Consider the following 15352-nt stretch of genomic DNA (forward strand, 5'->3'; position numbering starts at 1 on the left):
GATTTGTTTGGGAATCTAGCACTCTGTATTCCCCCGACTTCTCAGAAATATGACTTGACCACTTTTTAAGTGTAACATATATGAAAACTGATCTTAAATACTGACCTGGGGGAACCATTCTAAGCAAGAAAGAGGCTAAGAGGATTAAAAGTTAACATCACTATAGTAGAAATCTGCACTACTAGCTTTGCCTAAGAGCAAAGTAGCTCTGTTCTGAGCTGTTAAAGAGTAAATTTTCTTCCATCCTGTTTCTCTATACATAAAACAGTTCTCAGAACATGCAACGTGTCTTTGGCATCATGTCAAAATGTGAAAAATGAAGACATAATTGCAACTCTTGAGTTGAAAAATATGAAAATTTAAGATCCTATAAAAAAGTACCGAGGCATCTATAAGCACCTGTACAAAATAAATGAGATGGCAAGATGACCTTTTGAGCATTGCAGTCTCCTCTCTTGTCACAAGGGTGCTAATGGAACATGTACTCATGCAGGTGAATACAAAATGGGAGTAACATGTCTCAATTACCTGTGTATTAATGCATCTTCATGTTGCTTTAACTCTCCTGGCTTGAACAAAAGCTAATTAAAAAAACACACCATTAGTACTGTACTGTGCAGTACAGTATTGATATGGGGAATAAAATACACTAAACACCACAGTAGACTTACTGATCTCTCTGCATCACACAGCTCCAAACTACTTGGTTGTACAGTTTAACCTGCATAATGCTACATGTGAAAAAAATATACATTTGTTATTCAGCTTAGTGAGACATTTGAAATTTTATTTTTACATTTTCTTGCAACTGATTTGGTATTTTTCTTATGATTTCATTATAAATGACAACATTTAAAAATACATTTCAGAAAAAATATAATAGTTTTTCTCTGAATAGCAATTTTTCACCTATCAATGCACAAACATATTTTGTCTGATAAATTTTCTTTCAATGTCTGTGAAAAATACTACTACCCTCCAGTATTAGACAGCTGGAATTTTTTTCTTAATTTTTAACCTTTCTTTACATCTAGTTCATGTTTGTTAGCATGAATGAAGAGTGCAGCACAAGCCCATTAGAAAGCAACCAACCAACTTTTGCAGTCTGAGAGGCAGTAAAAACTGTTTATTACAAGGCTGAACAAATGAAGCAATTGATTCCCTGGGTATTATGATCATATGTAGGGGTGGTTTCTTCATGACCTGAATTTAAAGGGCAGCACACAGGGAGCCTGTATCTCTCACCTGCACTTCTCTCAGGTGCCAAGAGTGCTCCTGAGGCTGTGCTCAGCATTGCAGAACTATGATCAGCTTTGGCACAGCCAAAGATACAGTGGATGGCCTGGATCTACCATGGTGCTAATGGAGTTTTATTTAACCTAGAAACAACATGTCACTTTTTAATGGGTTTCACACCTCCCAAACCATTTGGCCAAATGACCATCATGCACAGCAACAGCTGTTACTTCACAGTCTGACACAACTGGGAGTGCATTGGGTGTGTGCAGGGTGTAGTAGCACACCTGCAATGTGCAGAGAACATTTAAGACACGGTGAATAAAATCCATCTCCGAGGAAAAGAAGAAACATCAAGACAAGCTATGGGAAAAGGAAGTTCAAAAATATAAATTTTAGTTTTCCCTCCAGAACTGTTCATGTCCTTTTTCTTTGCTGATGCTGATATTCCTCCTGCCTTCTCCTCTCTGTTTTATGAACAGATGGGTTCCCCCAGAGACACATGACAAATCAGACAGGACTGGGTAAGCATTTTAACACACTGTTTTGGAGAAAATAAACCAACAATTGGCCCTCACACCACCTGTGGAGCTCCCCAGCGTGGTCCCTCACCTGCAAAGCTGCAGCTGTGGGCAGTATATTGCTCTGCTCTTCCCATGGTATCAAGAGTCTCTTGCTCCTCAAGCAGCATTGGGTCTTGTAACATTTCTAAAATAATAGTATCAGTACATTAAGTGTCTGATCCTACTTCCACTGAGAGCTGTGGTGGTCTTTTGCATCCATTTCCATTAACCCCATTAAGATCAGACTTTAATGTAGCAACATTCCTATGTGGGATCTCTGAGGAGAGATGTGAAAATGAAACAAAGCTACTTCTACAGTGCTTAATTTTTTGCATTAAGTCTATATGAACAGGCTCTTCACTGAAGGCTCTTAATCTTTTGTGTAAGTACAAAATAGTAATATATCTATAAACATAAGAAAACTTGGTAAATTAAAATACCTGCCTTCTCAGGTCTCTCTAATTATCAATCTACTCAGAAAAAGACAACAAAATAATTCCAAATTGTATCAAAATAGGTTTCTCAAAGTTTGCTAGAGAATGGAAAGTTCTGTCACTGGAAAATTCACTCCAAGACCCTTGCTCTCCCTCTCATCTCCTTCCCACATACAGCATTGTCTACAAGCATGTATCAGAGATCTTAAGAGTGAAAATTAAGGATGCTCCTAAAAACTGCCCTCATCGTTTTTAGCACCACCTGCATCTTGATTGGGTTCTTTTGCTGCACTGTTAATTCACACACCATCCTGACTTACTATCTTCCCCAATAAAAAAATATTAAGTTATTAAAAAAGTACATGACTTTTGGCTGCACAGCTGTGTAGTTTTGTTGTGCTTATATTGAAAATATGCCTGGAGCACTAAGGAGACAGTCCTAGCCTTAGGTCTGAAAATGCTACTTCAGTTGGGACAGAATATTTCAGTATAAAAGTTCACTGGGAAAAATGTCAACTACCGTGGTTCAGCAGAGTGAACAAAGGGACTGGTGTTCATCAAGAAATTAATAAAATCTCTTTCAGGGTCACAGGTAAAAGGGAGACCTAAACTGTCAGCAAAGGATAGAGATGAAAGACTTTGCCATGCTTATAAATAAGTATGATCCCCACAGTGAAACAGCTATTGCTGTGATGCATCAACCTAACAAGGTTGTCTGAGAAACAGGTTGAACAAAGGCTGACACTGCTTCACTGAAATCAGTGATAATAATCATGGTGAGCTCACACGAGCCACAGCAGATTCCCAATGAGAAGCAGTTTTCCTTATAAGATCTCTCCTCAGGGGCCACAGGTCGAAGAGACAAATGAAGGCGATCCAGCTGGTGCATGAAATGCTTTTTTGTTGTTACTTTCTGAAGAATAAAGCCAGGACTTACTGGAAATCGTACACAGAATGCCATAGGACCTTACAAAAAAGTGGCTGGATTTCCTAAAACGTGATCTTGAAAATGTGAAGACTCTGTATAAAGATTACAAACTTTCAGCAATGAATTCTCCCAGATTTCTGGGTGCCATGCTGTTCCCCAAACACCCTGCCTGTGTTTTTTATAAGCACTGACAGGGCATAGGCACTTACTATTAAGAATTTTTTTATGACTGAAAGGCTCAGTTGAAAAAAAAATGTGTCCTTTCAACTGCAGTTAGGTGCCTAAATACCTTCATTTAACTTAAACAGTTGCTGCTATCACCCTTCACTGGTACTTTCATTGGCCTAAGACAGCTGCCTTATTGTTTGATGTGGTGAGTTTTATGTTTCCCATTTTTCGGTGCCTAATTGCTTCTGGCCTTGTAATATTCATCTGGACATATGGCAGCATTGCAGGGTTCAGCCTGCATTCTCCTCCTACACCTAGTCTAAAGCACTTGCAACCTTATTTAAAACACTAGGTTATTAAAGCCACAGTTGCAAATATATCTGGCAACATTTAAAACATGACTGTTGCATGTGCAACTCAATAATTTACCTGAGAAATGGAAGTTCATGGATATATTTTTTTGTTTTGGAACACCAAACAGAAAAATGTAACAAAAAGCTATTTTTAGAATACATTACAGACTACTGGCATGTTACATAAATTAACCCATTGAAATTTAACATGTAATTTATGTCTAAGGCACCTCTTTCATAAATAGTTTTTTTTTTTTAACATTCATCTTCCATTCACAGTAGTTTAACCACATAAACAAATCTGTGAAAGCTCAGATGAAAGTCACTTTAAGATCTGTGTGCCAAATACTTTAGAGCAATGTCATATCATATGGAAAATTCAATAAAGTAAGACAGATCCATCTGCTGCCCAAGCAGTTTGATAGATGCTATGGGGTAAATTATTAATAAGAAGAAGGCTAAAAGGTTTTGAAAAATTAAAGATAAGTAACATGCAATGCATTAACATTTCTGTTTATCATTTAAAAGTTGCATAAATGCTCAAAAAAATCAAGCCCCTATTCCTAGTGCTATACTATTTTTAAAGGGCAAATCTTTGGAAACAGCATTATTTGAAGTTTAAAAACATCCTCCATCTTCTTTTCCCCACACTTAATCTTACAATATGTTAGTATATATTTTCTTCACAAGGAAAATATATAAAATTAATGTTACAATATAAACACTATAAACAACTCTCTTGAGACATCTTAGGGACACAGGATTTCTGCAAAGATTTAAGTGTAACAATTCTAGGATAATTCTGTAAAAATTTGTACATTCATTCCAATGTCCTAGACCCAAGAAGAAACCCAAGTAAGCTCTACAAAAGTTGCCCATCAGTCTTCCCCAGTTAAGATTTTGTCCAGCTTTGCCATTCTTGCTGTATTTCAACATAACCAACAGAAGTTCTACTTGCTTTTGTGCAGGAAGTTCCCAAACTTTTGCATAAATCCTCGCAGCTTATTTTCATTAGGTGGCAATGGATGGTAAGCAGTCGAGTTATAGCTGACCATGTGATTACTCCTGCCATAATTATTCCCCAAGGTCTTGCTTTTGATATCTGAGAGATGTGAGCTGCTGTTGGGTGCATTTCCTACAGGTGGATTTTCCATCTTGCAGAAGGGCTCGAAGCGGCTATAAACACGCCTCTCACTCAAGCGAGGTCTCAGCTCCTCTTGACGTTTGGAGCTGGCCGGCTGTGGCATCATTGAACTTGCCCTTTGAAGAGCAGCAACAGGGGCACTTTCAGGAGTAGCATTTGTGCTAATTTCTTTCACATCCTGATACTGAATCTGTTCTGTATTGAATCTTGGAGTAGATGCATCTCCTGCGGTCTCTATGAACTTAGTTTCAATGGGGCACAAGAGAGGACACTTTCTATTGCCTTCATCAGATGGAGATTTTTGAGATTTCGGTGACTTTGGGGACTTAGGAGACTTTGTTGGGCTTCCAGTGACATCCTCTTTACTTCTGTTCAAACTACCTTGAGAATTTGATGATGTGTTTCTCTTTCTCCTTGGGGAAGAATCTGTCTTATTCTCAGAAATCTTTGGTTTTTGATTCTCTTCTTCAGAAACCAATGTGTCAGAACTACTACACATTCTGTAAAATGAAGGACCTTTGTTTTTTGACAAGTTTTCCTTCTTGTCTGGTGTGAGATTAAGAAGTGACCGCAGTTTCTGGGATCCTTTCTTTAGGAAACTTGGGGAACTCTTACTTTCTTTCTTTGTTGTGCAATCCTTACTAGACTCCTCTTTGCTAGTTTCAGTGAGAGCAGCCATAGAAATTGCCTTGCTGGCAGCTGGGCTCTTCAGCTCTCCTTTGAGGTCCTTTTCCTCCTGGGGCAGGTGGTTGGTCACACTGTGCAAACTTTTAGAGCTCTTCAGTGTGTCCTCTGGAAGTTTTGGACTAACTGGCTGCTTAAGCCTATGTCTAGTCAATGTGCTATAAATGTAACTGGATGTATGTTTGTTAGAACCAGGGTCTAATATGGACTTTGAATTAAACATGGGAAAGCTTCTCCTTTTTAGCATATTTTCATTCTGAAGATTCTTCAAATTTTCTGCATGTTTGTCTGCACACAGCGTTGTGTACAAGTAGAGAGATGAGTCACCTCCTGCACTGGAATTTACATTAGGTTTTGTGTTGTCTGCAGTATGAATTCTGTGGTTTTTTGGTGCATCTGATTTAAGCGGGACGTTTGTGCCAAGCTCTTCTGAAGTATTATCAGTTCCATTTTCCACACTTGGAGCATGATTAGATGTCCCTTTTGGTGTTGCACTTCCCTCTGATCCAATTATAGTTGAATTTGAAGAACTTGCACAGCTGCTTACTTCCTGCTGTTCAGGCAGAGTTGGCTGAAACACCAGGGATGATCGTAAGCGAGAATGAGAATACAGCGCATGAGCTTTGATAGTTTCAGGTGGGTCATAGCTCTCATACCTGTCACCCAAAGCTGACCCATTAGACTCTACTGGATAATCTGACTGATCATTCAAATATGACTTAATTCTCCAGTTACGCAGGAAAGATTTGGTTGTGTGTTCGAGGGTCGGCATCCTTTGCTGCAGGTGGCGGATGTGATTATCTGTCCCGTTGAAAGACCTCCGTACAATTGAATTTCTTTCTGCAAGGTTTACCTTTGGGCGTGAAAACTGATCAGCAAAACTCTGCTGGGGTGTGTTATAGTTATTTGCATATCCTCCTCGTAATGAAGAAACAATGCTGAGGCTGTCAGAGGGCATTTTCCAAGGATTTGATGGATTGTTGGCTCTATTAATAGCTCTGTTGAGCAGTAAGTAAGGCGTCCTTTCTGGCTTCTCCCCAGCATAACTATGTCTCTTCCAGTGTTCATTTTTTTCACTAGGTTGATACTGTTGGATAGGAGTTTGCACATTAAAACCTGGATGAAATGGTTGTTTATTATAGGCTTGATTTCTCAAGCCATATTTCTCTATTTCATTTACTGCATATCTTCCACGAGTTTTCCAACAAACAGGATCTATCTTGTGAACTTTGTCTTGCCTACCAAAAAGGTTTCTTTGGCTAGAAACTGAAGCCAAGGAAGACACGGAGTGTTGGTATGTGTCATTTTCCCAGAGTGTCCTCCGACTGTTTACCCTCACTAATTCTGGGGCAAACGAGCTAGGAACAGCAGAACGGGCATACAGTGTCCTGAACTCTTCATCAAAGGATTCAACCAGCTGTCCTGTGATAACCTGAACCATACTGAGGTTGGTTTTTTCAAACGACCACATAAAGCTGAAAGAAGAACAAATGACCATTAGAAGCAGTTCTTTTGAACTGAAGTATTACACTGGTCCCTTTTGAGAAGAAAGCTTTCACACAAACCTGGGGTTTCTATGAATACTTTCGAAATAGTTAAAAAAATTTTGGGCACAATTCATGGAATTTGGAATTGGAATGTCTAATCTAATACCATCCAAACTCAGCTGTAGACTTTCCACTGCTTGCAGTGGGAGCATAAATGAGTCTATAACTACTTAATTGCCCTTATAAAAGATGGATATTGTGGAAAAATTTATTCCCAAACTGCAGTAGAATACAAATATCTAATGGTACAAAAAACACCTCTACAGAAACTTAGCCAGGATGAGTTAGACCCACCCTATTTAGTCTTGAGTCAGAGAATGTTGATGTCTGGTTAAGAGGTGAAAAAAATGTATTTAAAAAAATACGCACAACTCCTTCAACAGTTCTGAATGTACTTCACTCTAAAAACATTTTCAAAAATATGCTTCTCAAAATTATTAATAATTATACATTTTATACCATGGATATGAATATTTCTTTTAATTGCAATGATAATATCCTGATGAAGGAATTTTTCCTCTTTTTTACTGTACCTAGAAAGGCTGAACACAAGCTGAAAGCTAGGTAGCTATAGCTACTTCACAGCAACAAAATCATAGAATCATAGAATCATAGAATTGGCTGGGTTGGAAGGGACCTCAGAGATCATCGAGTCCAACCCTTTTACCACCGTTGCGGTTGCTAGACTATGGCACTGAGTGCCACATCCAGTCTCTTTTTAAATATCTCCAGGGATGGAGAATCCACTACTTCCCTGGGCAGCCCATTCCAATGCCGGATCACCCTCTCTGTAAAGAAAGTCTTTCTAATATCTAACCTAAATTTCCCCTGGCACAACTTAAGACCATGCCCTCTTGTCTTGTTGAAAGTCGTCTGGCAAAAGAGACCAATGTGCACCTGATTACAACAACCAGGTAGTTGTAGACAGCGATGAGGTCTCCCCTGAGCCTCCTCTTCTCCAGGCTGAACAGCCCCAGCTCTCTCAGCCTCTCCTCATAGGGTCTCCCTTAACCAGCCTGGTTGCCCTCCTTTGGACCTGCTCCAGGACCTCAATATTCTTCCTGAACTGGGGGGCCCAGAACTGGACACAGTACTCGAGCTGTGGCCTCACCAGGGCTGAGTACAGGGGCAGAATCACTTCCCTGGACCTGCTGGCCACACTGTTCCTGATACAGACCAGGATGCCATTGGCACACTGCTGGCTCATGTTCAAAATGAGATAAAATTGATTACCATGTACATTAAGGATGTTTCAACAAGCCTTATGTCATGCTATCAAAAATACCTGTACATTAGAACAAAGAATTAATCTGTTTTGCAATCTTATTTTTATGAAAAAAAATTTGAAAAACTTAAATTAATTCTATGATCATGTTTTATTTGCATTTGTCTTCTGGATGTAAGAAAATGGGTTTGTTGGATTCATATAAATAGCTTTCTGATTTAATTTCATTTGTTTTTTTTTTAGTTTTGTATTTTTCAGGAAACAACAATGTGTTGAAATTAAATCAAATAATGATGGATAAGTTTTTTCTACTTTTTCACAATTATTAATATATTTTGTAATCTTTGAAAAAACCCTAAACTTTAAATTGAGTTCAGAGAGCAAGAATTCAGAAAGAGATGTATTTCCTGTTATAAACAACTGTATTAGTTTACAAAGCAAGCTTAATTTCTACAGAAATTGATTATTCCAGATCCTGTGATGCTAGGTCCTAAAGCAATGTTATGTTTCAAAGTTACATTCTCACAGACTCCACAGACACCACTGTGTCGAAATGTCAAAACAGGCAGATCCTCCCTGCACCCTCTGATACTGATTAATTTATGAATTTGTCACTTACCTCACTATCAGTTATATACATCAGTCTGAATTTGAGGACTGCCAAGTCTCAGAGGAAATAAAAAGCCAGATTTCTGAAAGCCTACAGAGGTCAAAATCTATGAAAGTCAGTGGATGGGCATCTGACACCCAGGCACTGTGCTGTCAGAAAGTAAATAAATTGGGCAAAGGAGGGTAGTGCAGGATGAAAAGAATGAAAATATTTAATAATGTGTGAAAGGACACTGTTTCTGCTATAACTTCAAGTTTTTTCCAACTCTGCAAAGCTCTAAGTTCTTCCAGCCTTTGCACACATATACTGGAACTAAAACAGGAGACAAAATAAATTGACTTGTCCCGATATAAAAAGCAGCTATGTCATCTTAACTTGGACAATTCTGAATTTGACCATGATATACTACAGAGTGACACAGAACAGGTCTATAATGTTAGTTTTAGAAGAGTATTACAAGGAGGAACCACAGAAAAAAATTTTGGCAGACTTTTCTGGAGTGAGAATAATGCAGACAATACAAGACAAATCAGGATTTTTGTCTTTGTTATCATGTCTTCAGCTATAGCAGAAGCCATATCCTTTATTTCTTATTTGTGAAAACCTAAGAGGGCATCAAAAATTGTACAAGGCTAGCAATAAGTATCTATTACAGCTTGGTAAATTACAATAATGATAATCAAATTTGCCCATGGATCTTCCTGGAAGAAGTCTAAGGAATAGAAAAAAAATTGCAGCATGAGAGGTAGTGAGATGACAGGTTTCTTACAGACACCTAAGTGATTATCTTACCTGTAAGAACCATATATGACTTTCTTACAGTCAACAAGTAGAAATTTTTGTTCCATTTTTCCATGGAATTTTGCTCCTGTTTTGGAATAGTAATCTTGTCCTTTCACTGTCCGCACCCTCATGTTCTGAAAAAGAAAATTGAAATGCTTCATTTGGTATATCATACATGCCATACTTAGCATCTGGGGGTTTAAAAGTCAGAGGTACAGTAACATAAGAAATATATTTGTGTGTATTAATAAACTCTACAGGGATGTAAACTGATTAAACTTTTTCCATAGGGACCCAAAATGGCAAGTAATGGCTTTGTCTTCAAAACTGAAGAGATTTCTTAGGTCATAGAATCTTGAAAGCTGCTTTTTCATAGCCACCACTCCCAGAAATAAGGCTCTGGCATAAGAAGTCTTTGACAAGAGAAAAGTTTTGTAGTGAAAAAAAGAATTCTTTTCAGCACCTGATGTACAGTATTTGGAAGTTATCGAAGCATAGCAGATAATCAGAAAAAACATCTAAAGAGCCAGGATCAGCTTTCTTTTAATTGAACAAGTCTGTTATATCTACAAACACAGATCCCCTGCTCTGAGATGATCCACTGAATGGTACCACTTGGCTCCAGAATCCCTTGTGGCTTTACCAACATTTCTCAATCAGCTCTGCAACATGGGATCAATCACATCTCTAAATTCAGAGATGCTACCACGGCATTCATAGGTAGCATAACCCCTACATGATAGCTAAGTCTGTCTTTCAAATTCTATTCAGAAGCTTCATTTCACTCATGAGAACTTGGCAAATTGCTCTGGGAATATTCTCAATGATAGATCACAAAAATGTGGTCTATTTTTCTCTCAGGCTGTGGATGAAATTGATTATCCAAGACTGTATCTGTTTTCCTTTTTCTCTATTATTACCTGTCTTTTTCAGCTCCTAAAAATAAAATAATTCAAAAATAGAGTTACAAAACTTACAGGACTGCACTGATAATAATTTTCAAAAGTTACTACAAGGATAAAGAAAAAAAAATCAAAAATCATTTATCAGAAATTGCTGTGGAAAGATGATTATTTATATGAAAAAAATTATGTTCAGTGCAAACCAATCTATAGTATCTAACTCATGCAGCTGTGAGATACCAAGTGCTTTGCAAGACATAAAAACAGCATGGAATATGGCTGTGAATCATCACAATATTTACTGTAGTTTCTATCCTTGTGATATTTGTCCTAGCAACACTAATTTGTGGTAATTTACAAGTATTCCAGTGGGAGTGAAATCTTTAGTTTAGCAGTGGCAGTGAGAAAACAGAATCTATATGATTATTACATAGACTGTACACAAAAAAAATTGTGGAATATAAGGCTTGTGGATACAGGGGAATATCTTGCTTAAAATACATATGTAATGATGAAACATATGTTTAAATTTACAGAAGTATTTAGAACTCCAGTTCTAAAGTATGACTAAGCTTGCAGTACTTTAATGCCTCAAGTTACACAAAGTTTTTTGGTCTATGGGAGTGCTTACACATTTACCTAAAACATATAAAGTTCTAATAGACAGGAGGCTGTAGGAATTGTAATGATACAGCTTCTACTACAGTCCAATGAACTTTCTCTCTTCAAACAGAAAACTAAAAGAATTAGGAGAAAATCTTTATGAAATGAAAGCACATTTCCAAACAACACATCATTTCTTAATCAGTATATGTTTTACTGTTGCTGTCTTAAAACTTTCATCTAATGAAAAATCAAATCAAAGAAGCAAAGGTTACATTTAAAAGCTGCTGACATGACAAATTATGGCTCAACTCAATCAAAGTTCTTTAAATTTTATGTATTAGGTAAGTTTTTAGTAACCCAATTTGAATTATTAAATGGGAGGTTAACATGAGATGTCACCTTACATCTCTAACTTCTGATCACCTTTGACAATCTAAAAGTGTTCTTTGAATTTTCTACACTTTGATTTTTAAGACGGAACCAAGAATGAAAAGAAAAAAATATATATGTATATACATTTTCCTGTTTTTCCATTGCTGTTTTTTGTTGAACTTTGAAAATCGGTCTCAGTGAAGAACATTATTCTTTCTCCATCAAGTACTCAAACTGAAAGTAAATAAATAAAGAGCTCTTCTTTGAAAGTCAAATAGTGTGGAAAAAGCAATTCTTTAAGACATGAAAAAGAAAATACTAGAATTTACTCCACCCTAAAATTATCACAATAGTGAACACCTTAATTACTTCAAAAATAAAGTGCTGTAAATTATTAATGAAATTCGAATTTACTTCAATGATTACAGTGTTTTACACATTTCCAGATAACAATTATATTTGTATGTCAGACATATTTTAACTGTATTCAATTATATTTGTCACTATAATTTGAAAAAAGGTAACTTGAGAGGTAGCTTATACATTTTCAAATAACCATAACAAGGAATGCTGGCCCAAAGACATGCCAGTTGAACAGGTCAAGTGTTACTGTGATAAGGCCTGATTGGTTTTGGACAGAACTTGGGAACCTGGAATGCTGCAGGCACAAGAAAAGCTAATGATTTGCAAATTACCATACTATATACAAAAAGTTTTGCCTTGGGCACTTGTAGGTTGAAACATAACTTCAAGTAGGCACATCTACAATTTACATTAAATTGCTACTTTAAAAAAAAAAATCTTAGTCACTGTTCTCCTCTTCGTTTTCTTTTCCTTCTTTTCTTCAGAATTACTCCTGCAGCTTTTGTGTCTTGATTCCTTAGTCCTGCCAACTCTTTCCCTGTCTCATTAGGCCATCCACTAATACATGGGAACATGGCATTGCAAAGGCATGTGCCAGAGATCACCTCACCTTTCTCACATAACACCTCTTTTTCCTCCACAGCTCATCTGGAATTCTTCACTACTTCAGACCCTCTAATTAGGTGCCAGGGATGTGTATTTGAATAACCACTCAAATGCAGGCAGTATTTGAGTATATATAATAACAATGCATTCCACTTAGGATTAGAAGGAGTAAATATATATACAACCTACTGACTTCAAGCCCCCATTTGGTGTGAAATGCTGGGTTCCACCCTTCTATTTGGTTTCATCCCTATGCTACAGAACTCCCCTTCTAACAGTGCTAAGAGTAGCATGTCACTGATCACTGGAGAAGTGTTATTGATGTGGATAAAGCAATAATTTATTAATCCTGAGAGGAGAATCAAGGACAAACTGTAAACAACACATCATGAAGGATCCCAGCCATCTTGATAGACACACAAATGCAAGTAAGATTTACCTAAGCAAATCATACAAACAAAAAATAGTTTGACTTGGAAGAGATCTTAAAGATCATCTAATTCTAACCTTAAAGCTCCCTATGCTGTGGCCAGGAACACCTTCCACTAGACCAGGTTGATTCAAGCCCCATCCATCCTGGCCTTGAATATTTCCAGGGATAAGGCATCCACAACTTCCCTAGGCAACCTTATTCTGTGTCTTAACACCCTCATAGGAAAGAATTTCTTCCTAATATCCAATTTAAATCTACCCTCTTTCATATTTAAATCATTTCCCTTTTTCCTATCACTCCCTGGAGCCTCCTCTTCTCCAGGATGCACAACCCCAATTCCCTCAGCCTGTGTCTTCGTGGACCTCCTCCAGACTCACTCCATTCAGGTCCATGTCCTTCTTAGGTGGGGGTCCCAGAATGGACACAGTTCTTTGCCTCGTTATCAGTCACAATTCCACTTCTGCTCAACCAGGGCATCCATAGTGGTAAATATTTTAATGCTTGAAACCAAAAGATCAGGGTAAAATAAAAAAAAAAACCTCAGTCCACAGAAAGTCTGTCTGGTCCTGAACCTGGTATTGTTAGTGACTGCTAGTGGACGCATATGGAAGAATAATTTAACCAAGCAATTGATGTTTAGGAGGCTACTAAAGCCAGACAAAGGATCTTGTCCCTTCTTCAGGCCCAGGCTGTACGACACTCAGGGATGGTTAAAACATCCAGTGGTGGCCATCACAGCTATCCAGTTAAATGATACCCAAAATGATAAGGAAAAAAGCTCTAAAATTATCTTTTTATGTATGACTGCACCACTATCTTCATAGAGAGAACCACATAAACATGATCTAAAATCTGGAAGTTAAATTCAACATTACACACATTTTCATCAGTAAAAAGCCTCCAGCATGATAGACTGCATATACTGGTCTCAATCATTTCAATTTGGCACTTATAATTTATAGAGTCTGTTTTTATCAGTGTTCAATTACTCATCCTGTCCTTGCTGTCAAGAATATATATAAAGAAGAAAGTGGATGTCTATCTAATACATAGCCTAACAGCTTTTTTAAAAAAAAAGTTACTTTTCTCATATTGTTCATAATTAATTTTGCTTATCCTGGGCTGCTCCTTACTAAGAGATAACAGTAGTTGTCAAGATAAAAAACAGTCTTCAAGTTCATTTCTATTCTGAATTTGATCCAATGACCACGGAAGACAAATTCTCAGTGACTTCACTGGAGTCTGGGGTCCCTTAGCACAGAAGTTTGCTCAAAGGTACTTGCTCCACATGCCTTTCAGTTACTTAGAATTTGACTTAAACTTGGAAGCACTGGGAAACTACTGATGATTTTAATAACACTGGTGTGAAAGAGCAGACTGCAAATGGGTCTCAAGAGTGGCTCCTCCTAAGCATGTATATCTGTGGTTCTATTTTCTCATTCCTGCAATTCATTAAAGATACTGAGAGAATCAGGCAACAAACACTTGCTGCCAAATTGTTTTAAAATTCTCCTGTAGCAAGATGAATCTTCATTATTGACAGAGAAGTAAAAAAGATTTCTGTAGAGCATAGAGCCTCTGCCACATGCCTCACCTCATTTAAAAAAAAACAGAGATTTGGCATAAAATGAGGAGCTTGGTTGACTTCTTGGGCATTAAACAAAATTGACTATGTTGGTTCTTTGTTTCCTGTATTAAGCATTCTGATGGCTCTGGGGTTTGTTGTCTTGGAGCTGCGTTCTGCACTAAAAAGTCTGAATCTGTAATGATCCTTCATATTAATATGCAAATATGAATAAATCAGACCAGTGACAAAGTTAGTCAAAAGAAATTTAGGTAGAGAAGAGTAAAATAAAAAACAAAACCCACATCAATTACTGAGGAAAAATGTAGGACAGTCCAGAACCAGATAAATGAAACTGGGGAAAGAAAAATGGAAAAGTATATGAGAGGAATTGTTTATCTGAGTTGAGTTCCACTGGTGATGTTAACAGGAACATGAATAAAAAAAAACAACCCACAAGAAGAAATTCTCTAGGAAAGACACAGAAAGCTCCTAGTAAAACCCTGATTTCATATTCTGTACAGAATTCACAAAAATATCACAGAATGTATAGTCTATCCATTTTTTTCAGCTACATCTTTCAATGAAGAGGGATATGCAGTCGGACTACAAATGAGAAATTTATTTAGATTTATGAATAAAATCCTCTTTTTCCATTCAGAGGAATACCGAATTGTAAATCTAAATTAAAAAAATACAGCTTTGCTAAACAATGAATTTCATTTTTTAAAAGTCAAAAGAAGAGAAAAGGCAGAGAAGGCACTGAGTCACAGAAGTTTTAGAGAAACTCATCATGAGTGCATTGCATGAGGAGGCATCTGCCATGCTCCT

At 37.3% G+C, this 15352-nt stretch overlaps 1 protein-coding gene across 1 annotated transcript in view; it reads right to left on the reverse strand.

Moving 5' to 3' along the window:
• Positions 1 to 4632: 4632 nt before the first annotated feature.
• The window catches only part of FAM83B (family with sequence similarity 83 member B), a 48227-nt gene continuing 37507 nt past the window's right edge, over positions 4633 to 15352 (reverse strand). Inside the window, 2 exon segments of the mRNA XM_030448045.1 lie at positions 4633 to 6985; positions 9685 to 9809. Coding sequence (XP_030303905.1) covers positions 4633 to 6985; positions 9685 to 9809 — 2478 coding nt within the window.

The sequence above is a fragment of the Calypte anna genome, chromosome 3, assembly GCF_003957555.1.
Source record: "Calypte anna isolate BGI_N300 chromosome 3, bCalAnn1_v1.p, whole genome shotgun sequence".
NCBI lineage: Eukaryota > Metazoa > Chordata > Aves > Apodiformes > Trochilidae > Calypte > Calypte anna.